The sequence below is a fragment of the Artibeus jamaicensis genome, unplaced genomic scaffold (assembly GCF_021234435.1).
Source record: "Artibeus jamaicensis isolate MK-2021 breed Jamaican fruit bat unplaced genomic scaffold, CSHL_Jam_final contig_851, whole genome shotgun sequence".
In the NCBI taxonomy this organism is placed as follows: domain Eukaryota; kingdom Metazoa; phylum Chordata; class Mammalia; order Chiroptera; family Phyllostomidae; genus Artibeus; species Artibeus jamaicensis.
This window is the reverse complement of record NW_026521986.1, coordinates 12,172,190-12,198,567: the sequence shown is the minus strand read 5'-3', so window position 1 is coordinate 12,198,567 and position 26,378 is coordinate 12,172,190. Positions and strand designations below refer to the sequence as shown.

At 48.9% G+C, this 26,378-nt stretch overlaps 1 protein-coding gene across 2 annotated transcripts in view; it reads left to right on the top strand.

The window, feature by feature from the left end:
* Nucleotides 1–26,378, top strand: part of DPF3 (double PHD fingers 3) — a 234,195-nt gene that overhangs the window by 193,028 nt on the left and 14,789 nt on the right. For both annotated transcript variants that reach the window (XM_053673239.1, XM_037127627.2), the window contains exon 9: nt 24,456–24,568. In XM_053673239.1, coding sequence (XP_053529214.1) covers nt 24,456–24,568 — 113 coding nt within the window. The remainder of the gene's footprint in view (nt 1–24,455; nt 24,569–26,378) is intronic.

The window sequence follows — 26,378 nt, the reverse complement described above, 5'->3', positions numbered from 1 at the left end:
CTGTGTTTGGTTTTTGTTGGGGTGAGGATGAGGTTATTCTGAAGAAGCAGTTTATTTTCCTGGGTGTACCAAGGGTTCGGCAAACTCTGTACAGACTCAAATAGTAAATACTCTGGGCTTCGCAGTCTGGGCTTCTGTTGCAACTACTCAGGCCTGGGGTTTCAGCATGGAAGTACCTAGCCGTAGATAGACATTATATAAATGAAGGGGCCCAGCCCTATGTTTCAGTAAGACTTTATTTACAAAAATAGGCAGCTGGCCAGATTTGGCCCAGGTGCTGTAGTTTGGTGATCCTGGAGTTAGAAATAGTGAGTGACATTCAAGGCATTTTCTAAGCCTCACACCAAGGAAAGAAGAATTTCACACCACCAAGTGCAGGGCTGGAGGGGCACTTCATGATTAGTAATGTAAGTTGTACTGAGGCCTAGACACAGAAACATTTCAGGGCCAAAAAAAAATTCTGCCACAAAATTTTAGAAAGCTATTCAGTTTCCTAGTTTGGATGCTGAGTCCAGACTACAACAGTCCAGTCCTTATCAGAGAATCTGTAAATAATCCAGCTCATCTCTGCACTAGCCATAGGTGACAGTAACTCTGAGGACATGATGATTGATACCATTCACCTCTAGCAACTTATGTGAAACACGGTGAACTTTAAAATAGTTGCGTTTGTGCAAATGGCTGCTATGGGCTAAGCGAATGCAACAGAGTGCCATCTGGATCGCATAAATAATGGATGTTCAGTGGGGCCCTGCTTGCAGTGTTTTGGTTAAAGAAATGGCCTCTTTCTGGTGACTACTTTTTCCACAAGGGCTGTGGCTCCCCGAAGTTGTTAAGTGTAGAGTGGGTGTTGAGGAGTCGCTGAGCTGCAGTTCTTCCTAAGAACTCAAATGCGTGGGGGCACACTCAGAATTAGGCCTTCCCCTAACCACTTCATTTCCCAAAAGAAGCATAGGAGGCGATTTGCCTCCTTGGGTGGTGGGCAGGAGTCCTGGTGCCGGACCTGCTATTGAATGGAAACCTCTTACAAACCGAGTATGGGGTGATACTGAGGATGGGCCTATGAGCCAGCTATGTTAGGTGGCAGCAGCCTTATTTTTTAAAAAAATCCTCTTTAGCTATTACTGCAGGATGCTCAATTGTTTAGAGAGGTTCAGTAGTGTTTCAGATCTCGGGGTACCTTTTTGTGGTGTTTATTGCTAAGTTCCCCAATTACCTCCAAGTTCCCTTAAGCGGGGCAGTGGTTGGGAACAGTGTTCTCTATGCCTGTTCTGTTGGCTCCATGCTCCACCCTCTGATCACATGTCAGGCGCCCCGATGTCAGTTTTTAGACAAAGACTAAAAGGAGAAAGATCCTTCAGACGAAAAGCTAGAAAATCCTGTATTGCATTTCATGTAAACCTGGCATGAGCAGCACAATCCCTTGTCTACCTGACCCTTACGCCAGAACAGGAAACTTTGTCGGGAGGTGATAGCAGCAGTCATCAGAGGTTCGGCACTGACCTGGCAGGTACTGTTACGTTGACTGTGCTGGCCCTGCCGACCGGACAGGACTAGTCCTAGCTGGGGTGGATCTGGGAGTCCTAGTGGAACGCTAGCTGGAGGCGTGCATGTTGTATTTTTTAAAATTTATTTATTCATTTTTAGAGAGAGGGGAAGAGAAGGAGAAAGGGAGAAAAACATCAATGTGTGGTTGCCTCTTGTGCCCGGCCCACAACCCAGACATGTGCCCTGACTGGGAATCGAACCAGTGACCCCTCAGTTCGCAGCCTGCTTTCAATCCTCTGAGCTACACCAGCCAGGGCTGTTGTATGTTTTTAAGTGAGCATGACTCCAGGCTGTGTTACACTGCGAACACAGTACAAGGGAGGGAAGTACTTCTCTACTCCTATTTAGTATCAGCTAAATACTGTGTGGTCAGCTAGTAGTATCTGACCACTTAGTATCTGACACCACCATGTTTGAATTGGCTGAAAATAATTCTGACAAACCCAGAAAGTACAGAAAAGATGATTAAACAACGTATTTGAAGGGATGAATAAGAAGCCCCTTAAGAAATTTTTAAGGGAACGTAGGGAACAGAATTAGAGGTCACTTAACCATCATCACGGATATTGAGAAAAAGGCCCCGAGTAGTTGCTTTTGGTTTCTAGAGAAGACAGGAGAAGCCTCTTACAGCGAACTGACACAGTTCTTTTGACATCAAGAATGTTTGACTAGTAAGGCTGATATGGAACTCCCCGATAACCAAGCATTTCTCCTGCATGAAGTTAGGGGCGTGGGCTACATGACCTCTCGCGGTCCCATCTAGCTCTGCAATGCTTTGAATTGCAGCTGATAACCTGAAAGAGTTGGTGCCTAACTCACCACCAGGAAGTTGGGAGGCATGGGGACAATTAGTCTCATGAATGTGCATTGTGATCATTCACTGAAATGGCCATTTCCACACTTGTTCCTATTCATATACTGAAGCAATGCCCCAAGCCTGCATGAGGACTTCCATTGTTTTGGTAGAGTGAAATACCAGCTGCAAAGAGAATGTAGTCACAAGAGACATTTTTCCTTGAGAGAAACCAAATAGGGGGGAACAAACAAACAAACAAAACAAAAACCAGCGAGAAGCAACTGAAAAGGACAGCAAGACCAAAAAGGCCACAAGGTGGACATGGCTCTGCTGCAAACTCCCGGAGTCCCACTCAGTCCTCGTCTCATTGGATTCCACCAAGTCGGCATCATCGTCAGTGCACAGACTTCGTTCTTGCTCAGAGGACCTGAGTAGTGTTCTCAGCTTTATTGTGGTTGAATGACCTCGTCGCTTCATGGTTGTCTCTTCCCTTCTCCCAGTTTAGCAGGGGAAGAAAGGTTTTATTAGATGTTAATTCTATATTTACAGATAAGACAACAATCTTCCAGCACAGAGCAGTGGTCAGGATTTCCTCTTAATAGGAAAGCATTCTGATGGAATCATTCTGCTCTGCGTTTGATTTGAAGTCATGAGGATTGTATTATATTTAGTGTGTGAAGTTAACTTTCTGTGAACCAGAAATGTAAAACAGTTCGGGAATGGCATTAACTTGTGTAAGAAGGGGTGAAGGAGGCACGTAATGAATTGCTGACATGAACACTTAAGCTGAAACTTCTGTTTGGCTGAGCTCTGACTTCACAGAGACTGGCGGTTTGTAATCCTGAAAGCTTGTGTAGTTCAAGTAGATTGCTCTTCCTCCGTAGACACCAGCCTTTCATCCGTAATTGAAAAATAGATCAATACGTTTTGACCACTTACTGTTGCTTTGGATAATGACCCTCTAATTATTGGTTTGCTTTATGCTACTGATCAATTAATCAAACATTTATCGAATGTATTCTGTGTTGCAATACTTGGCTAGGTTTTGCAGGACATGTAAAGGGAAGCAACAGGGAATTGAAACAACTTTTGGGGATACTTTCTATATGCTCACCAGTAGGCTTGTTAGAGATGCTGGCTTGTTAAAGCCATATAGCAGCCCTTCCGGTGAAGATTATTCCCGTTTCACAGAAGTGGAAATTGAAGCTGAAGCTCTGGGAGATGGAGTTGACGAAGGGAGTAGTGACCTGCGGTAAAGTCTGAGTTTTGTAACCGAGGGTTTTCTAGTTCTAAAGCTCTCTCTACCACATACAACATCTTTTTTGTTCTTCAGGAGGGAAGGCAGTTGGTTAGCATATTGTTTGGGACAAGCCTTTAGAGTTAGGTGCCGAGTCGGTGCACGATGTGGGTGCCAGAGGCCCGGCGAGGGAAGTCACCAGTGCAGGTTGAAGTGGTGGGGAGGTCGTCATGGAGGGATGAGTAGAATGGGGTGGGCAGAGAGAAGACAGGCCACTGATGGGCCGTTCCTGTGCAGAAGCTCGGAGGTAGGTCTGGAGTTGGAGCGGAGATGAGCCCCAGGGGGCGGGCAGGGCAGGGGTTGGGGGACACAGGTGGTGGGGAGAAGAAATCATAGGAATGTAGTAAATAGCTCCCACATCTTGGGGCTTCAGCTGCAACAAAGGAAACTGGAATGGCAGGAAGCCGGGTGATGTGAGCTCCAGCAGGATGAAGTGAGGTTCACGTGAGGGCAGCTGAACTGCACACGTCTGGAAGTTTGGGCTCATGAACACGTCCCCTCAGGGCTGCATCTGACCCTGTCATGGTCCTCTCGTTTGGTACCAGATCTGCTGGTTAAATACTGTGGGCATTTTCCACCAAGTATCATCCTGAAACCAGAGAAACAATTGCCATAGTATCTGCCAGTTTGCATTTATGGAGGAATATCCCGAGTGGGATATCCTGAGAGGCTGGTTGTTCCTAGGCAAGTTTAAGAAAGGGCTTATTTGAAAAAATATCCTTTACACTGATAGGTCACTGAACGTGGTGGAGAGCAAGGACACCAGGCTCGGATGCTGGCCACTGGCCTTGTTGTGTGTGTGTGAGAGCTCCTTTCTGTAGACTGTCTGGGTGCACTTAGCCAGCTTGCACGTCAGAGGGTTCGAACAGTCCCGAGATTGCATTCCCAGAGTCCTCACTTCCATCTCCCTCTCCGATGGTCCTCTGCCCCCCTGGCTGGCCGCTGAGGTGGCAGGGGTGTAGCCATGTGTGGGAACACGGACCATCTTCTCCACGGTGGCCAAGCATTCGTCGGTGCTTCCTGACATGCCGAACAGCAGCCACCGTGCTCTCACTGGGGTCTTCCCAGCAGCCTTGGCGCGTTGCTGTCCCTCAGAGCGAACGAGTAGACCCACACTCAGAAGGGTTAAGTGACCTGGCCAGTGCTCCACGGAGGTGGGAGGGTGCAGACTAGACTCCGGATCTTTTTTCTGGTACTGAAGTTAGTACAAGTGCCAGTGCTTGTTACTCACGATGCTCGATGACAGCTGTCTTGGCTCAGGCATGGCTACAAGTGGCAGAGCCCTGGACTGGCCCTGGCCAGTGTGGCGTCATCCCACGAAGTGAAAGGTCGCCGGTTCAGTTCTAGTGAGGGCACAAGCCTGGGTTGTGGGTTTGGGCGGTCCCTGGTCAGGATGCGTGGGACCGGCAACCAGTCGGTGTTTGTCTCTTGAGTCTTCAGGGTTTCTCTCCCTCTTTCTCCCTCCCTTCCCCCTCTAAAAAAACAAAGAGTAGTTGACAGCATGAAATTGAAACCCACAATAGAACAATACCCACTTTCCCTCTAAAACAAAAGCAATTGGACCCTAGCCCCTGGGTCCACCCTCCTTTCCTCAGCCCCCCACTCAGCATTTAGGCACTGCCTGCCTTGGACAGCTCTGTGTCACCAAAACCTTCAAAACCCTTCCTCTCTCCTCCATTTGCCTTCACACTGTAACGTCAGCGTAGACCTCGAACAGCCAATGTTCCCAGACTAGTGTCCACTGTGACCGTTTCGTGCATCTGCTAACATCGCCTACAGACTGGCTGAAATTTCACTGTGTGCCCCACAGAAAACACCCTAGGCCTGCCTCCAGTGGTGCCTCGGGTCTGTCATAGGCAGCCCTCTGTGTGGCTTTTGCCTTGTAGAGGTTGAGGAGGTTGGCTTTAAAAGAAGTCCTGCCTGCTGATGGGCCCAGGAAGTGAGATCATCTGGGACGGCGACGCACCCTCTTGCTCCCTCTCCATCAATTCCAGGAACCTCCTTGCAGCTGCTTCCCCCTCTCTGGTCTCTCTGCGGTGCTAATCACAGCTCATTTCGGTTGCGTGCCTCATTTGGGGGGAGAGTGCTTTGTGGCTCCCAAAATGTGAACAGGGAAATTAGGGACCGTTTGCCAAATGAGTCAGTCTCTTGCCACTGGGACTGCCATCCCCGTCCTCGGGAAGGCCCCTGCGCCTCGTTCCAGGTTCCCTTGGGAAGGGACGGCTTCCCCTTGGGCTCCCCTGCTGGACCAGATGGGGCTGGCTTTGTACTGTAAGGGAGAGAAGGGTACCTGGGGTCACTGGGCGCCAACTACACATGGTGGTAGGCTCTCTAATCTCATTACTTCTTTTCAGCAACCCTGTGGGGTTGGGCCCATTTTATGGTGGAGGGTACTGAGGTGAAGAAAGGGGCCGTAAGTCAGGCAAATGCATGTCTACTAGACTTCAAAGGCTCTTTCCTTTTTAAAAAAAAAATTTATTGATTATATTGTTGCAGTTGTCTTAATTTGTCCCTTACCCCTCCCCCCCCCAATACTCTTTTCCTTTTGTGCAGGAGGGAGATCCTCATGCATCCTCCCTGTCCTGAAATCAGGGGCCTGAGCGTCTCTGTTCTTGCTGCCCTCCTCCAGTCTCCTCCGGGAACCCTACTTTTTCTGCAGTAACCGGAGTCCTGCTGGCTCCTGGGAGACCCCGTCCTGGCTGCGAGTCCTGTGCCCCACTGGCTGGCCAGCTTTGTGGGTTAAGCCAGGGTACTGATGGAGCCTGGCCTCCCAGCCAGGACACATGGGCAGTTGCAAAGATCGCACTGTCCTGACCAGTCCCCTGGTGCCGGGCAGCTCTGCGCATCCCGTGTGGGTGGCTGTGAGCCTGTCGGGAGGGAGGGAAGTGCTGCTTCTCGCTCCCGGGCTGGACGCTTTTCCTCTGCTGGGACCGCTTTGCCCCGTTACCTCAGGTTGAGGCTGCAGGCGCCATTCGGTTGGCCTGCTTCAAAAGAAATTCAGTCTCCATCTTTGTAGATATTAATGACTCCAGCTTGGCATTATGAGTCAGATGATCTTGAAAGTTCCAGGGTGGCATTTTGGTGAGAATGTATTTTGTTAAATGGCTTTATTTTTTCATCACCCTTCTTCCTGTCTTACCCCCATTGTCCCTTCTCCACACGTCTTTAGAGCTGTTACCTCATGAAACTTCTCCCTCCCCGGAGGCTGTGGAAGAAGGAGCTGGGTGCGGGGAGGAGAGCACCCAGAATGTTCAGGCCCCAGGGTCTGATGAGCTTTCATCCTTCCGAGGGCAGGGTCACGGAGGAGTCAGCTGGTGAGGCTCCGGGGCTCTTGCTTGCTTTGGTGGCGGAACAGGAGGAGGGGAGGCCCTAGGAGCAGGGGGACCACCTGGGTCCCCCTCCCAGGGTCCAGGCCATGTTGTGGAAGGACTAAAGGAGACCTGGGCGGGAGTCTACAGTGTCCTTGTGTGTTTGAAGAAGGGTTTGGAGCTGGTGGGGCAAGGTCGCTCTGGTGCTGGCAGTCGGAGGTTCTGAGTGGGTCCGGTAAAGGACCCGGGAAGATGCTGTCCTGCTTGAGAAGCTGGTTTGCGTTGTAACCACAAATTTTTGGAAGCAAGATTTTAAGCCACTGGTGTTGCTTCAGTGGTGGAAGTTCCAGGCACCGTTGAGGGGCCCGTGGAGGGAAGACGGCACCCTCGCTCCCAGCCCAGCAGGACCACTAACCCTGTCCCGGAGGTAGATGCCTCCTCCATCCACCCCTGCCTGTGAGTCTGAGGACCACTCAGTCCATCCACGGCTTTCCCTGATTGAATAGGCAGATGGGTCAGGGTGGGACCGGGCACGTTCTGCGTGGGTCTGCGGCCCCCGTGGGGTGCACACCTGCCGGGAATCCTCGGTGGCTCCAGCTCTGGCCCTTCCAGAGGGCCGGCCCCGCCGCCTCCCAGGCTGGGCCTGTTTCAGATGAAGCTGCGTTGGCACTGGGTGCCGCCCTGCCCTAGGCTCTTGGACGCAGAGAAGAGGCCTCAGATCTGATCCCATAGAGGACAAAACGCACCCAGGAGAGTATTACCAAGGTCTCTGAGCTCCCTGGGGGCCGTGCCTTCCAAGGCTCTGGCCTCCCAGCCGAGTGCTGCCTTCCTCAGCAGGGCTTCTCCACCCCTTTACCCAGGCCCTGTCTGCTGTGCCTTATCAACCCTTTCAGTTCCTCACCTTTAACTCTGCGAGGGTGGGGTGTGGCAACGCCCTTGACCTGGTTTTGTCCTGAGAATTCTGGGAGTGCGAGTAATCCAGGATCCTAGATTAGCTGGGAGGGTTGTGGGGTCTGCACCCCCAGGTCCTCGCGCCATCCCATGGAGTCCTCAAGGGCAGCCTGGACTGTGTGGACGTGCCCGAGGGTCATGCGGGACCTCAGCACAGATGGGCTTCCCCTGAACTGGGAAGCTGCTGGCTGGTCAGAAGGCCCAGTGCTCTCTGGAGGGCTGCTCCGCAGCCCCTCGGCCTCGTGTCCGGGAAGGGTGCTCCCCCACTGTCGGTTTCTGTGACTGGGTGGTAGGGGGGTTATCCACACGGATGTTGGGGTAAAAATGTGAGTTTACATCCTGCCTCTGACTCCCCCCTGCAAGGGTGTCTTAAGTTTCTTTGCTGCTGTGAATAAAATGGGGACAGTGACACTCAAGTCACAGGTTATTTTAAGAATCAAATGAGGAAGTATGTTCAAAGTGTCTAGCGTCCAGGAAGCACCTTGATAAATTGTAGCTTTTAGTAGTAATAGTACGAATAACCCTCCAGGGAAGACTCAGAGAATTGAGTCTCTACATCTTTTGAAGAATTTGGCCAGAGTTTGGGTTGTGTCTCCTGAATAAGCAAGGACCAATGTTTTTTCCCTGGGTTCTTATTTTATTCTCTTACCCGTTCCTCTGGCTTCTTCCTTCTTTGTCTCCTTTCTTCCTCCTCCAGCGCTCCCCCCAGACGTACTGACTCTTCCTCTTCTGGCTTTATCTCTCCTCTCTGTTTTCACTGTGCTGGGGCCTGGGATGACCTCTTTACTCGTTCATGATCCAAAATTCGTCCTGGTGGTTCTGAAAGCTACCGCCATCCTGCTAGTTTTCCATGAGTTCAGCCCCGCCATTAGGACACTGCAGCCCCCAACGGGGAGTCTCCTCTCCTGGTGCAGGGTCCCGATCACCCCCTTGATGTGAGAATTCCACCCTCTCGAATCTCTTGCTTTCTGTTCCTTGCATTCCCAACCACCATGGGAAGTGGATTCACGAGTCTGGACCTGGGGAGAGGTCTGTGCTGCAGACCCCAGTTTGGGTGTCGCAGGGGTGCAGACGATGCTTAGCGGGAGTGAGGCTAACCAAGAGGAGCCTGGAGGGAGAGATGAGAAGGGGCTTCGGGGAGGAGGGTGGAGGACTGGTGAGTGTGCGGAAAGGGGAGCGGAGAGCACTGGCCGGTGAAGGAGTTGTGCTTGAAAAGAGGAACCAGAATCGGGCCCTCAGGGGAGGGGTGTGTTCATGAGGGAAGGGCCTTTTTGAAAGGTGGAAGTTCTTCCCACATTTGTATGCTGGCAGAACAGTCAGCTAGAGAGAGATCGATGCAAGAGGGACTAATAGGAGGAGAGTTCTCGGGAGGGGTGAGAGGCCAGGGTCCTGGCACCGTGCAGGTGGCAGGGTTGGCCTTGGGTAGGAGCTGGGAGAGTGCGCTAATAGGAAGACAAGTGTGGGGACACAGTGTAGAGAGATGGGTGGCTGTGCATGGAGGTGAGAATGAGGAAGGCATGTGAGGTACAGGATATTTGAGAGGATGGAGAGGTGCGGCAGGCTAATCTGACAAGGCGTGTGGTCACTGTTTAAATGGAGACGCATCAGCACAGTGGTGTGTTTGTTCTCTGCTTGGGAACAGGCAGGGACGTGACTTCAGGGGTGCAGTGGCGTTTGCATACGGCTGCATGAGAGGCAGTGACAGGGGTGGGGTGTGGTGAGAAGTCAGGGTATGGGGGTCAGTGGGTTGGAACTTCCGAGGAGATTACAGAAGTATGGTATCCTCAATAAGTTGGGATCAAGCTGGTGATTACTAGCTGTCCCCCTTTGATTTGGGCTCAGATATATTCCTTGTAAAATAGTTGAATGGACAGTAAAGTAGACAATGGTGGAAGGCAGTGCTCGCCCTGGGACCCCTGCGCCCATGCACCATCAAACGAGTGCGGTTGAATTAGGATGCAGGGATACTCAGTGGTTGGTGATGACACCGTGGAAACAGTGTCTAAAATCTTTCTTACATCGTCGGATGGTTCCGCAAACACTGGGATGGGCGTTTTGTATGTTCTTATTGATACAAAGGAAATATTTTAAGTTTAGTTGGTCATCTAAACAGCTTTGTCTTGGGGAGAGAGCGATGTTGCCTTTCTCAAGCTGCCGAGAGGAAGCTGCGGCCTCCTGTTCATGCACCAGACCCCAGGTCTCTGGCAGACGGAGCTTCCATCAGGAAGCCAGCGTCTGCCCGGGTGCTGGCCGGTGTGACTCACAACCCACTGCACTCAGCAGTATGTTGACAGTAGGCCACAAGGTTGAGGGACATAGAGAATTTCTGGGAATGGGGATAGAGGTTTATTTCTTGGTGTCAAAACAAAGCAGAAGAGTGGCAGAATTTTGCCTTATATATTTTTAAGTGTTTTCCAGTTTAACAAAAACAGTAGCGCATAACCTGCTGTGGTCTTCACGATAAAAGGAGGAGGTGTGTGGGAAAGGCCTGGGAGCCCTCGTTTGGCCAAGGCGGACTCGGGGTCAGAGTGGCTGGTAGACTTGCCTGTGGTCCTGCATGCAGGAACCTCAAGGAGGCAGAGGGTCCCCAAGCGGGGCCACGATCCCCTACATCAGGGTCACCTCTGGCACCTGCTAAATGGCAGGTTTTCACCTCCTCTGGGCCTGGGGATCTGCATGTTTGAAACCTCTTCCCTGGGGATTCGTATGCACTCACTGGGTCACCACAAGGCGCTTCCCTGGGGACACAGGGAAGACCAGAGACTGGTTATTCATCTCTGGGATCCCGTTGGCCAAAGGAAAAGGAAAAATTCCTCCTGAGGCAAGAAGAGTGGAAGAGATGGGTGCTTGGTATGTGTGGAAGGAAGAAGAGCAGAGAAAGTTCTTGAGGGAGGTAATGTGGGCATCAGTGGGCAAGAACCTGCCCAGGGAACCTGGGTTAGACCAGCCCACATGGGCCTCGGTCACACAGGAGCTTTGGACTTGCCATTCTGGTGCCAGCTGTGCAGCTCTGCCCTGACAGTGGTCCTGAGGGGCTTCCGGGGGCTGGTCCTTCCTGATGGCTTTCTCAGAGGCGGCCCTGGGGGTGCTGAGAGTGTGCCCAGGGTGTGGGGGCAGACAGTTCCCCAGCCTGTCTGCTCTTTGGTTTCCTCATCTACTTTGGGGAGCAGAGAAGGCTTCCCAGAAGTGTGGCCATTTAGCCTGGTCTTGACAGATAGAGGTTCTGAGGGCAAGCAGAGGGGGGAAGTGGTGTTGTATTGATTCTTTTCATACATGAATTGACTGTCACTCGTTTGATGAGAGTTGTTTTGGTGGAGAGGTGGAGAGGGGCGTCAGGATAGAGAGATGAAGACTGAGTGGATATCCCAGAAAGGAAGGGAGTGGGATTGGGGCAACGCATTTCAAAATTCCCTGGGCGTGGGAGGCACCCAGGGCATCCTGTTCAAATGCAGGTTTAGGTTCGGGAGGTCTGGGCTTGAATGCTGGTGCCACTGGACCATGGACCATGGACCACACTTTCACGACCAGAGTGTGGACAACCTGCTTGAGAGGTTTGTGAATGGGAGTTGAGACTTAGAACAGAGAGATATTTGTGTGCACAAGTGTGAAGTGTAAAAAGAGCGATTGCTTCTGTGGGTTGGGGTGGGGGAGAAAACACATGACAAGTGTCTTTCTGTGTGACTGTTGCACAGGGTGTAGTGGTGGTTGGGTCTGCGGTTGTGAAAGGAGCTGAATCTAAAAAAGGCAGTTATGACCTGGCAGCAAAGAGGCTCGTAATGCTAAGAAGCTTCCTTCCTTCCATGGGCAATGAGAAAAGAGGAATTACTTAAGGGGTGAGCTGATGCCTCATAACTGATGAAGTAGGAAAATGATTAGCCACCATTAAAAAAAAACAACACTGTTTTATGAAGGGTCTTTCACACGGTCTTCTGTAATAACAGAAGCACATGCCAGGCCTCCTGTCTGTTAGTCCAGCCATGAAACAAGGCCACCATTTGGTTTACAGTGCTCATTATTTTGATAAAAGTCTCTGGCTCGTAGAAAGGGAAGCAGGAGTTAAATACATATTTGATTGATGACCTGCTTAAGGTTTGAATCCTTAATTCTCACATGAGACTTTTAACCTATTCAGCTTAATAGCTTCCAGCTCAGAGGTAGCCCCTAGGTTCCTTCTCGGGTGCAAACTCAGAATGGAAAAAGCCGCGTCTGAGTGCTGTGTTGAGAAGGACCCTAAGGTCTCAGCCGGGAGGCCTGGAAGAGAATGTCGACTCGATTAGTGACGTCTGCCACAAGTAGGGGATGGAAGAGTGGCATGTGTCCCACACATTTAGCTCTCCCTGCAGGGAGGTCAGGTTTCTGGCGATGTATTCCTAGTTCTCTTACACCTATTCCTCAGGTGCCTTCATTTTGCTGGTTATGGAACGGAGTTGATCGCCACATGTCCTGAAGGGCTTTGTGAATCTTCAGACAGTTGTGAAGCTTTTGCCTCCGTTTACAGAGTACCAGGAAAGGCTCTCCTGCATACTTTAGTATCGATGAATGTTTTTGTACTGAATAGACGGCGTGTCTCAGGGCATCATTTCTATGAAACCTGAAGACAAATGCTGGTAACTGGAAATAGCCATCGATTTACTTTCTCCTGTAGGATCTCAGCTCCCTAATTTATCTAGAGGAAGAAGATAAAGCCCATGTAAAATGAACTCCTCTAGCTTTCCAAATAGCGAATTTATGAATTTGTGGGATAAATATTTGTTTGATTGTAAGAAAAAAATCATATTAATCTTAGATAAGAATCGGGCTGGTGGGAAATGACCCATCAGTTGGACCGAGTAGCCAAATGCGCAGGTCAAGCGCAGAGCCGACGAGGGCTCTGGGCTGGGGCTTGGAAGCGCACGCTGAGTCGATACGAGGCCAGATGGTGCTGGGTTTTGACGTACTCCCATGGAGCCCAAGGATGTTTCTCTTTTAGGCAGCGCTGGTTCCGTGTGCTGTTTGTTTCCTCCTGGTTGAGGGTGTTGAAGGACATCAGGGACCTCGTGGCTCCAAGAACCTGGGTGAGAGGCTTCGGGAGCGGCTGGCTGCCAGCATCACCCTCCTCGTCTGCCAGTCTCCTTGTCATCACAAGTTAGAAAGTGAATCTGTGTCTGGGGAGAATTGGGAGGTGAAGAAGGAAAAGGATTAAAAGGCGCTCGTGAGCCTTTTTTGGGGCTCCGGGGTGGGGGCATGTTGACTGCAGCATGGCATGGGGAGGACAGGAATGGGAGCCCTTTCTGTCTGCTCTTTGGTTCTGCCCCTAGACCATGTGAGTCAGGAGCACTTGTGCTCGTTCTCGTCTGACAGTGCGGTGGGGGTGTCTGCGGCTGATGGGAAGCTGCCTTTGGATGCCAGGTGCCGTCCTGTGCTCCTCTCAGACTCTCCAAAGGGAGAGGAGGTAACAGGCCGTCCATGCAGGCTGGCCCTAGGGAGGACCGGAACTCCTCCTGCCACGTGGGAATAGCTGGCCCACGTGTGGGGGTCAGTGAGGTGGGGGAGGGGAACCACACCTCCTCATTCCAGCCTCTGGCAGAGGAGTTGTGGCCAGTGAGCTCAGGGGACCTCTGTTGATATTCTTGGCAGCCGAAGCCCAAGAATGCCACGATCATCTGCTGACCTACTTGGGGCAGCCACGAGGGCCACTTTGTGTGGGCTGGACTGATTCCCTCCCGGACAGTTCTTTCCCAGGGTTTTCTAGGGTTAATCACTGCTGGGTGGTGAAGACTTGATGTCCTGCCTCCTATGAGCCCACCTGGCATGGAGCACCGAGGCCCCAGCAGTCCTTAAGGGACAGACAGCTCGCCCACTGTTGTGTGGTACAAACTGGGGGCACCGAGGCCCAGAGATATTCCAGTGACCTACACACTGCCTTAGCAAACGTCTCGTGAACCGAAGGGAGAAAGGTTCCATTGAACAGCTTCACGTAAGACCAAACCGAGGCCGGGCTGCTGTGTTTGGGTCGGCCCTCTTGGAAGTGATGTAGTGAGAGACCACCATTGAGTAAAAAGTCCCGAGGACTAAAGCGTGAAGGCGTGGACTTGAGCCCTGGGTCCATGGCTTGCTGACTCTGAGCCGTTCTGAGCCTCAGTTTCCTCACCTGTAAATCAGGAATAATTACATCTGTCTGCTCCACGGGGCTGCTGTGGGGGAATCAAGTGAGACCAGGGAATATAAATGTGATGAGTCATTACCAGGGAGATATCCAAGCACCACTTTCTTTAGGCCGAAATACTCACTGTAGGTCGTCACTCTGCTCATGTCCATTTGTTGAGCTCCCAGGACATTGCTGGCATTCTGACATGGGGGCTTGTTCCGGGGAACCTAAATGGAAACCTTGTCGAAGGCGGGAGGTAGGCTCGGGAAGGCGGGAGGAGGGCGAGCAGGGTCAGGGCGAGGTGAGGAAACAGGCGAGACTAGAATCCACAGGTGGCAGCTTCTCTGGTGGAGAGGACCCCCTCCGGCTCCCGCCGTGCAAACAGGCTGGGCCCAGGAAGCTGCGGGTGCACTCTTGCGCACTGTGAGGTTTCACACCTATTCACTTCTTTTTTTAGTCACTGCCACACTGTCACTTAAAAGATCTTAGTTTCCACGATTAGTTCTTCTAAAGAAGATTCATTTAAAAAAACAAAACACAAAACTGTCCATGGGGGGTGGAAATGGGATAAAATCCCAAACCGCACTTCCTTCTACCCTTCATTGTTCAGCTCCGTGCTGGGCTGCAGTCTACTCAGAAGTCCTGTCAAATGTCTGGTTTTTCTAGAGCCTTCCCCCAGGCACCCCCCTCACTGCTCCTCCTCTGCTGCTGTGTTAATTATCTATTGATGTGGAGCAAGTTGTCCCCAAACTGAGAAGCTTAGAACAACAGACATTTGTTATCTCCTAGTTTCTGCAGGTTAGGGGTTTGAGACCGGCATAGCCGGGTGGCTTGGTGCATGTTTTCTCAGGAGGTGATGGTTAAGATGTCGGATGGGGCTGCAGGCACCTCAGGGCTCGACCGGGGCTGAAGGAGTCACTTCCGAGTGTCCTCACCTCTTGTCGATGGGCCTCAGTTCCTCTTGGGCTATCGAACTGAGGGCCTCAGGTCTTCGCTGGCTGTGGGGCCAGGCGCCATTCTCTGGTTGCTGTCGTGTGGACCTTTTCATAGGGCAGCTCATATGAAAAGGTTTCTTTCAGAGTGGGGTGGGGAGAGAGAGAAAAGAGAGAGAGTGAGCAATCAAAATGGAAAGCTGAGTGCCTTTTTATAACTTAGTCTCCAAAGTTTGCATCTCATCACTTTCTCTTCACCGTCTGTGTTAAATCAAGAGTTGGGGAATAGCCAACACCTCTTGCACAGCAGAGGATCACAGAATTTGTAGTCGTTTTTTAACCAGCACAATAGTCACCAACATTGCTGCTGGCAATTGTTTCTCTATCCTCCCCACACTGTTCAGTCTCACTTGCTGTGCGGACCTCCTGCCCGTGGCACCACCTTCCCTCTTGGATCTGGGCATTCCTGGAGAATACACAGGGCCACTGGCCAGACTGGAGCTGTGCACGAAACCTCCAGCAGGACCTACCTTGCAGGTAGCCTAGCGCTGGGCTTGCAGGCAAGGCTCCGCGACACCTGGGATTGAAGAGCTTCAAACCAAGGTCAGACGGAAAGAACTGGCTTCCAGAGACTTGATGTATCTCCGAGGGCAAGAATGGAAACTGATGCTGGGAGGACCTAGCTTAGGCCATGGGACCTACGTGGAAAAATGACCCCCAGATATCAGTGAGTGGAATCAGATAAAAATAATCCTAAGACTCTTTGATGTGGTGCTCTCAAGCATGAGGGCGATGGACAAGCCTGTGGGAGGAGAAGCACGACGTGAGAAGTTCTGCACGTGAACTCTTTCCTCTGCAACACGGAAACCATCCTGTCATCGGAGGGACGCGAGGGCCCAGGTTCCCGGGGATCGTTCTCCTTCGAATCGTCATCTGCTCAGAGCAGTACATTGTCATCAAGGAGGATGGCCATCTCTTCCTCTTCCTTGGACGCCATGAGGGGTCCCCTCCAGGCTCTCCTTCCCCTTTCGTGATCATGTGGTCTCCGTCTCGTTCACTGAGTTCTTGATGCCCTCTAATGCCATCACTTACTGAGGTTCCCTTCCCCCTCCTGCCCACGAGGTCTGTGTTATTTTTCCCTCTGTGGCCTCTCCCCGAGTGTCTCACTGAGGGCCGAGGCTCCATCCTCCATTCACGCCTGATTTCTAAATCTGTTTCTCCAGCCTGGTCCTCTTTCCTGCATAAGGCCCATATTTTTCTCATTGGCTCCTGGACACCTCCCCGGAATGTCTCATCCATATAACAAGGTGCAGTGTGCCGAGAGAGAATCTTTCCTTTCCGCAAGCCTACTGTCTCCATTTTAGCTACCAGTGTTTTCAGCTACTCTGTGGCTCAGCCTAGCAACCTTGGTGTCATTTTTGACCGAGTAAAATGCAGATCTTTATACTTGTGTACAGGGCAGATGGTTGCCTGCAATCTACATCTTCAGTTGAAGATTTAAAAGGAGAGTCAACCTGAGTTGCTTCTATTGGTGACCACCTTCTTTGACTGCCTGCCTGGCAATATCTGCGCATGGGCACATGACCAGCTCAATGCTGATCTGACACTCCTGGGTTAACCTTACCCAGGGCTTCTCAAACTGCAGATTCATTGATAACCCATCTGTACAGTCCAACTTATTGCCTGACGGTGGTGGTTTGGTTGATGAGAATACTTTAGGTTTCTAGCTTCTTTAGTTTTCTGACATGGTATTGGACTGGGATTGGCCTAGTCCAGTGGAAAAATTGACATAAATTTTAGCAGTACTAACTGCTTATTTTAATATTCTCTTTAGCTTCAGTTTTTTTTTGTTTTTTGTTTTTTCATTTTGAGTTTTAGCAGGCAAATTTTAGAAGGCTTATTTATCCCACTAACCAGATGGACAATTTGGGATCAATAGTATCCCTCAAGATATTATTTATGGATGGTGCGGACAGAGCTGCAGCGTCATGGATAGCAGATTCCTGTCCTTTCGCTTAACAGTTGGAAAACTAATGCCCAGGGAGACAAAGGGACTCGTCTAAGGGACAGGATGCTGCAGTATGTCTGAAACTGTGCTACTTGCTCCATGGAGGCCGGGTTGGTTCTCCTGTTTGCTGTATCTCCAGTGCCTAGAAGAGTGCCTGCTACATTTATTCATTCAGCAAATGCTGTTGAGGGAATGAGTAAATGAACGAATTATCCGTGGTCCTCAGCCTCAGCGTCTTACTATGGGCTCTGGGCTTATTACTGTGGCTCTTGACATCTTTCTAGTGCTGAGCCTTGACCCAACCTGGGCCAGTCAGGTAAATTACATAAATCACATCAAGTCCGTCCCCTCCCATTATTTCACTTTAAGAGGATCAGTCACAATGCTCTTGGGCTTATAGATGAGACTCTTCTGGACCATACTTGACCATGAAAACTTGGGGAATTTCTAGGGCTGTTTGAGAATGGCACATGAGCCTTTAGCTGTTCAGCCATGTGCCCCTCACACTCCTGCATGGATGTGCTTTGTGTGGTGACTGATAATGATGATCGGTGTGACAGTCTCTGGTTTGCCTCCCACATGGTGCCCTGGAGTTTGACAGCTTGAGAGACGATAACAGATCTCTGAGTCGAGTTGAGTTTGCTGCACAGTAAAGTGTTTTTCCCAAGCAGAGGGCAGCCATGGCTTACACCATCATTTATTTTTAATGTGTTTTTGTTTGTTTGGTCCTTATCCTTTCCACACTCTTTTCTTTTTCCTCTTTGAAATACATTAAAAATGATGAGGGGGAAAGGAGCCAAGCAGGTGCTTCCAGAGTGCCAGTGTGGTCATCGACTTGCAGATGTCTTAGCACTGGAGGCGTCCCTTGGGCAGATGAGAGAGCTGCCTGTGGGCCGTTGCAGAAGGTTTACAAATCAGGGTTGAGAAATCATTCAGTGGAGAAGCAGCGCCCGGTTAACACACTGGTTGTAATCTATGTCTGCAGAGACTGACTTCTTGATTGCTTAGAGGTTCACCTTCTTAGAGATTAAGTATGTGACTCAGAGCCTCCTTCCCTCCACCTGACCAGCTGGGTCTCCAAGTGGAGGTGAGTGGGGGGGGAGAGATGAGAGAGAATGAGCGGATCTGAGGGAATGAGATGACTTCCCCAAGTCAGCTAGTAATATTTTTTTTCCTCCTCAAATTACTCCTTAGCATGGATGATTCAGATTTGACTGCACGTTGCATAAATTCTTTAGCGAAAGTGTCTTGTATATTTTTGCAATATGTAAATATTAGAATTTTTATATGTGTACGAGTAAGAACTGTTAGAAATTTGAGCTAAATTATTTCCTAATGAATGCTCATTGAGACTTGTTTTTGGTGTTATTTCAGATTAGAACTGATCCTACATATTTTATGTAATTTCTATAAACCAGGCACCAGACCAAGAAGCACAGTTTGACTTTTGCACCGAGAAGCAGGCATATGTAGGTTCCCTTTCCTGAGAAATTAGTTTTTAAGAGATCAACGTTGATAAATAAGGTAATAAAATATAATTAGGTGGTTACAACTTAACAATGAATAAATAATAGACTGTGATAGTTCCACAGCTATTTGTATCTGTTTTATTTATGTTTTCAGCACACACCTATCAAGATAATGCAGTTTTCATTCCTGGTGCTCTAATTTAATCAGTGAGATGGCTTAGTCTAGTCAAAATTAAATATTGGCAATAATAAAATAAAAAACTCTTTTAATAAGGATTTTAATGTAAGAGACACATGTCGTAGCAGCTTGTATATTTCTTTTTGCCCAGGCTTTGTGGAAAATGAGCTGTGTCCTCTCGCTGTACCAAATATCTATAGAGTGATACTGACTGGTTAATAACTTCTAACTGAGCTTAATCAACAAGGGCAGATATTTTCATCCCTGAAAGGTTAGAAATACTCGTGTGTGGGCAGTTGTGTGAGCATGTGTGGAAGTAGGCAGCTGTGAATATGAAACTAACACTGCGTTTGCTCGGCTATTTATCCGTGCCTCTCACTCAAATAGTGCAAAATCCTGTGTGCTCTCCTGCTGGGAACATTCCAGCATCTCCGCACGTGGGTCCTGAAAAGACAGCACATGTGCCCTTCGGGTGGTGAGGGCGCGGTCACTGGGGCTGGATGCCTGCTTTATCTTTTTCACTGAGCCCGGGGGACAGTAGTGTCACGTGCAGTGACCTCTCGGACAGTCTTCTCCCTTCTGAGGAGCTCCTCACAACCCCAGGGTTCCCTTTTCCCCGCCTGCTAAAAGAGCATCCTGAAGCTGAATCCGTGTCGTCTGAAAGCCCTGTCCACAGTGAGCTCTCCCGCACACGGCAGCCATCAGTTATGCTTTCTGTTGCAACTTTTAGGGAGGATGGAGGCCAGTTTTGGAACTGCTTAGGGCTGGATTAAGAATGCCCCTTCACACCAAATTTACTACAGGACCAACTAAGTAAGCAGTCAGAAGATTTACTGAACTCTCCTGAGGGAACAAATTTGGAGGAACAGCTCAGGAAGAACTTGGTTTTTAATGCTCTGGCTGGGATGTCACACACCACACCACTTTCTAAGTTCATTTTGGTAATTGGAATCTTATAAATGTCCCGTTGAATCATCTCACCTAGGGGGGCCTGGGAAGAATTGCTTCCCCTCACTCCATTGGGCTCTTTAAATAGCAATGCATGCATTTCTTACTTAAAGAAAACTAGAAGTACTTTAAAAATCCAGATTTCCAAGCAAGTACACTAGAGAATGATGGTTAACTTTGTAGAAGAGATCTTTAAGTAGCAAGTGACTTCAGGTAAATTGCTTTACAACAAATGTGCCTCTTTTTTTCTACCACCCTTGAATTGGAAAAACTGTATCTATTATCCTTTTACTTCTAAGGACTTCGGGAATTAGTTCCAGGCAAAAATGAGTTCTAACAGTTAAACCTAGAAATGGGCTTCTAGCTCTTTCCTTAGAAACTTCCTTTTGTCCAACAGTGTGTATCATTTCAGTCATTTCCACTATAGACAAGAGTCCTATTCTTAGAGTTTTGGCTGGTAGATAACTTTTCCAGTTTTGGGAGACAGGCAACAGCCAGCCAGCCAACCTGTCCTGGTGGCCCAGATAGGGGGGTTTAGTACTGGGCATAGTTTTTGTACCTGCTAATGGCTGGTTGGGTGACTTGGCTTTTTGTGCCTCAGCCACCGTGACTGAGAAGTTGCATCCTTCACTTTCCCCTTGCACTTGAGTGATGTCTTGAATTCTGAGCTGAAGGAGGCTGCAGTCCAAGCTGAGGCTCATCTTAGTCCTGTGTTTTATGGGCAGGGTGAGGGGGACCTGGCGGAGACGACGGGGTGTGAGTGTGTGAATGTCATTCCCTTCCTTTGGGTTTGAAGGTCTTTGGGAGGCTGATGACTTTCTCAAGACTGGAACATAGAGAAAGCCTTTGGAGTTTTTTTTTAGAGATTTCCAACAGGAGTTTCCAGAATCCACTTGCTACTGTTCACTGGTTTAAAACTACACCAGAATATGCCTTCAGAGTTCACAGTGGTCTGAGAGAACTTGAACACAGCATTAGCTTTCAGTGAATATCCGTGGAGTGTTGTTGGCTTCCTGCAGCCCCGCATCCCACTCTCGCCTGCGGAGGCAGTTCCGCTGGCTGCTGAGTTCCATGTCATGCTCCGAAACGTGCTGACCTTCCTTCCTGGGGGACAGGACACTACCGAAGGGTGTTGTTATTGGTAGGGCAGCCTTGGCTGTGATCTGTCAACACTCCCTCACGCTGGGTCTTTATTGAGCAATGACAAACTCAAGACCCTGAGGTAGTCAACAGGGCTCATTATCCTCTCCTCGAAATTTTTCCTTTGGCTACCGTGACACCATACTTGCCTGGTTGGTGTCTTACCTCTCCAGCCATCGTCTCGGTTTTCTCTGTTGGTCCTTTGTTTTGAGCTTTAAGTAGCTGAGTTCCTCGAAGCTCAGTCTTAGACATTTTTCTCTCTCTGCTTTTCTTCTTGCTTTGTGTTTTTTTCTACTTTCCTAGATAATTTCATTCTCACCTATTTAGCAGATATCCTAACCTTACATGTATAGTTCCTACTTCTCTTTTGAGCCCTAAACACATGTATTCAACTGTCCATCTGACACATTCTCCAGAAGCCCCACAGTCTTCCTAAATTTAATAGAGAGAATCTTCCCCCTGCTCCACTGCAGCCCACCTCTTAGGTCAGAAACGTGAGAATGGTGCTCAGCATCTCTCCTTTCTCATTCTCCTACAGTTCCAACAATGGGTAAGTCCTCTTAGTTAGATCTTTAGTATTTCTCAGATCCCCACCTTAGTTTAATCATCCTGTCTCTCCCTTGGTAGCTGATCAGCCTCTGAACTAGTTTCCTGGCAACAATTTTTGCATCTCTGTATTACCACCCCACCCCCGCCACCCCCCATGTCCCCCGCCCCCTTCATTGCCCAGCCCTCACAGATACTTCACTCACCAGCTTCTTCCTTCCTTCCTTCCTTCCTTCCTTCCTTCCTTCCTTCCTTCCTTCCTTCCTTCCTTCCTTCCTTCCTTCCTTCCTTCCTTCCTTCCTTCCTTCCTCCCTCCCTCCCTCCCTCCCTCCCTCCCTCCCTCCCTTTCTTCCTCTTTATTTCCTTCCTTCCATCTCTTCCTCCCGCCTTCCCTCCCATCCTTTCTTCTTGATGATTTTAAGTTTTATTTGTGTTTTCCTTATATAAAAAGATCTTTTCAACTGTTTATTTTGAAATACTTATAGCATCCTATAAAGCTATTAAATATATTACGGAGAGGTCACATGTACCCTTCTACCAGCTTCCTCCCCTGCTAATATCTTACATAATTACTTCAATATCAAAACCAATCAACTGACATTGATGCAGTTGCAGATCTTATTCCTATTTTATTGGTTTTACTTGCCCACCCACTGTACACTTATGTGTATGTGTGTATAATCTATGCAATCTTGCCGTATACATTACCACCACCACAGTGCGGCATACAGAAGTGCTTCATCACCCCAAAGATCTCTCATGCTAAAGTACCTTCCTTAAAAAACACAACGTGATCCAGTCCCTTCTTTACTTAAAACCTTTTAATGACTTCAAAGCTCCAAAGCCTTAATAAATAAGGGCTACTAACACCTGTGTAATTTGGCTCTGATGACCTCACTGGCCGCTTCATGCCTTTCTCCTTTGCTCACCACGCCTCTGCCCGTGGCCTTTCTCTTCCCTTCAGTGAGCCCAGCTTCTCCGCTGCTCAGAGCCTCGGGGTCCCCGCATGTGCTGTTGTCTCTGCTTGGAACGCTCCCCTCTCCTGCACGGCCAACTCTTCACCTGTCTCGAGATGTTTCCTTGGCATCTTGGACTAGGTTAGGCTCGCCTATGGTTTATTTTCATGGCCAATTATGATTTCCCTTAACGGCACCTACCACACAGTTGTAGATAAATATATAGGTGTATACTTCATTAATTTGAGTTGTCTCTAATTAGAGGTGTTTGGGGTATCCTACTCACCACTATATCTTTTCTGTCTAGTGCAATGGCTGGCCTAACAGGTGCTGAGTAAACCCTCATTAATGAACAAATTCACAAGTTATTATTGGAAGCTGGCTGGCTGTGGCCTCGAGGCCATGGAACTGGGCAGAGTCAACTTGCTTCTACGGGTATCTGCTCTACAGACTCATCTACAACCTTCCCAAGGGGGCCCTGTTGGAGAACCTGGGCATGTATGGCCCATACCACTCAGAAGCTCGAACTGGTATTTTCTCTCCTATTCCAATCCCAGGATTCTCTTTGAGAGACTGGACCAGGGGACAGCCCTGGCCAGTGTTCTCTTTAGACAGATCTCGGAGATGCTTTCACGAGCATCAGCGGGATGTTCATCCAGGCTTTTAATGCCAGTCGTCTTTCTCTTCGGGGTCACTGCCAAGGTGTCACTTGGAGAGGGTTATTAGTCCAGAGCTGCGGGGGTCTCTAGGTTGGATGGCATCTGAGAAGTCCTTGAAAAGCTTTCAGATCAGCGCTCTCCTCGATATTTCTGCCTGCTCTTTGCTAAGTGGCTCCCCTTCCCCCATCAACGAGTCCTTCCCATGCCCACTCTTACTCTCTGAGATAACAGCGTGGTGTGTGTTTGTGGAGTCCAGACTTGAAGGGTCCTCGTGTTGACGGAATAGACGTGTGTATCCCAAGTGACCAAGATGTAACTAGCTCCCTGAGGATTTGGAAGGGAGGAAATGGGGGCCTTGTGCTGGGACATGGCTTTGCCAAGGGGTGGTGGTGCCACAGGGGGTCCTGACCCCCAGTGTGGGGCACTGGGCTGGTGAAACTAATTAGCCACACTCCCTCGTCCCCTGTCTCTAGCATCGTTCTTTAGAAGTACATAATCCTGCGTGTGAAAGGGGCAACACAATGTACTATGTGCTGGATTTGCAGGGCTGGAGCTCTGCAGAAGTGTGAACCCCCGCAGCAGGCACAGCTGTCATTTCTTCTGTGACAGAGTCAGTAATGGGCCTTGCCTTGGGTTCTCAGGGCAGATTGACAGCACTGGGAAACCTGGGATCATCATCCCAGTTTCCTTTCCCTGCCAAATAGAAGGTCGAAGGTCATCACCTTCTGTGGGTCAGAGCTGTTCTCTCACTGCCGGTGTCTCTCTTTTGGGTGAACTATGGCTGAGAACAGAGCCCAGCTCTGCGGGCTAGGCCTCAGTATTGGTCCACTGGGGCTGTGGGCTCTAAGATTACAGCTTAATGTCCCTCTCCGATCCTGTTGTTGGCTTGGCTAATGTGATACTTTGGATGGAGAGAGGAGTTAGAGCCAGCAATCAGTCCTTTTAGGAGAGACCTGGCCATTGTGTCCCCTTTGCTGTGATGATGCACTTCTCAGCACTCCCTGCCAGGCCACTTCCCCCTGTGCAGGCCACAGACACAGCAAATCATGGCACAGGCATGGATGCTTCCGACCACAGTGCCCTGCCTCACAGAGCCCCTGAGCTCTGCCCCTGGAAACCTCACAGAGTCTTCCCTTGAGACAGTGGGAACTGGTCTATGGACCAGAAGGCCCCGTTAGCTTTTGTGTGTTGCTCCTGCCACAGTTGATGCTGGGGCTGGGAGATAATGGTGACTCTCGCCGTGCTTCTGTGTGCCGTGTGCTGTGCAGTGTCCTTTCTCTCTCTGATCACTGCTTCGTCCTCATAACTGGCTACATCCCCAGGGGGACACGCTCTTAGGGCAAGAGGATTTGGATGGCATCTGTCTCTGGTAGAAGGGTTGATGCCCATCCTCTCTTCAGGCCTTGATCTGATGTAACTGTGGGTGGTAGGGGAGTGTGGGTGGGGCCCCATCCAGGTCCCTAGTTTGTTTCCCAACATATGCAACCTCCACCTCCCTCCAAGTTGGGCATAAATGTGTTTTTAGTTAGTTGTGATGAGAAATGACAAGTCAGACCCTCTGGCCCTAACACCGCCATTTCTGCTTCCCCTAGGTCACCCGACCTGCCTGCAGTTCACCCTGAACATGACTGAGGCCGTCAAGACCTACAAGTGGCAGTGCATAGAGTGCAAATCCTGCATCCTCTGTGGGACCTCGGAGAATGATGTGAGTGTCGGGCTTCCCCCCGGGAGCGGGAGCGAGAAATCCGTGGAGCTGGGAGTCCTTTGAGGCATGGAGGGGAAAGCAGGACTTGCACAACTGGGTTCTGAAGAAAGTGTCGGTTGGGACCTTCCCCTCTGACCCCAGAACACTTGGGGCCGTTGCACCACCAGGACCTTGGTTACCCTCAGGAATAGATTATATGAAAAATGCAGGACAGCCCTGGCTGGTGTAGCTCAGTGGATTGAGTGCGGGCCTGTGAAGCAGATGGTCACGGTTTGATTCCCAGTCAGGGCACATGCTGTTGCAGGCCAGGTCCCAGCAAGGGACACGCGAGAGGCAACCACACATTGATATTTCTCTCCCTCTCTCCTTCCCTTCTCCTCTAAAAATAAATGAATAAAATCTTTAAAAAAATTCAGGATAAACACTTGATTTGTTTCCTTTATTTATTAGTTTTCAAAATAACAGGGTGGTTTCAATACCTATTCATGATTACAACACTCAAGAAAATAGAAATTGTAGGATTCTTTCTTAATATGATACATTTTTTATACCTTAAAAATAAGGCCATTATCTTACTTATGGGGAAACACTAGAGGCATTTCTACTAAGATCAGGAGCCAGATAAAGATGCCCACTGCCTCTACCGCTTTCATCATTTATTTTAGAGAGATTATTAGCTAATGCAATTAGAAAAATCAATCACAGGCAGAAGATGGTAACCAAGTAGTAAAACTCTATTTCTTTTTTTTTTAGTTAAACTCTATTTCATTAACTATAATTGTGTATCTGAAGAAACCAAGAGAATCAATGATAAAGGTAACTCAAACATTAAAAGTAGCAGGATATGAAATTACCATGCAAAAATTAATAGCCTTCATATGCACAAATAATAACCAGTTAGAGGACGTAATAGTAGAGAAACTCTACTTGCAATAGCAACAAAGAAGGAATACTTAGAAATAAGCCTAACAGTAAACGTGTAAAACTTATATAAAGAAAATTTTAAAACACCTCTGAAAAAAATACAGAGGTAGTCTTGAGCAAGTGGAAAGACATTGTGTGAGCTTGAATAGAATGAATCAACATTATAGCCCTGGATGGTGTGGCTCAGTGGATTGAGTGCCAGCCTGCAAACCAAAGGGTCCCTGGTTCAATTCCCAGTGTAGGGCACATGCCTGGGTTGTGGGCCAGGTCCCCAGTAGGGGGCTCTTGAGAGGCAACCACACATTGATGTTTCTCCCCTTCTCCTTTCCTTCCCCTCTCTACAAATAAATGAATGCATGAACGAATAAATAAATAAATAAATAAATAAATAAATAAATAGATAGATAAAATCTAAAAAAAATGAGTCAATATTATAAAGATGTCAGTTCTTCCTATGTTAATTTGTAAATTTAATTCCCAATGAAAAAACCAGTTTTTTAAATGGAACTAGATAAATTGATACTGAAGTTCATATGAAAAAAGCAAGCATGCAAGAATAGCTAAGACAACAATACATTTTGAGAGTAAACTTAGCCCTACCAGATGTTACAACATATTATAAAGCCTCTATAATTAAAACAATATAAACAACTAGACCCATGGAATAGAATAGAAACCCCATAAATTGACCCAGCTACCTGTGGACATCTTTCATAGAATTAAGGATGCATGTACAATTACTGGATGAAACACGGACATTTTTATGAATGGTGCGGGGGCAATAGGATGACCATTTGGGGAAAGACAAAATTAGGTCCACGTACTACCAAAGAACAGTCTTCAGATGGACTGCGGACCTAAATACACAGAAGTAAAATCATAGTAC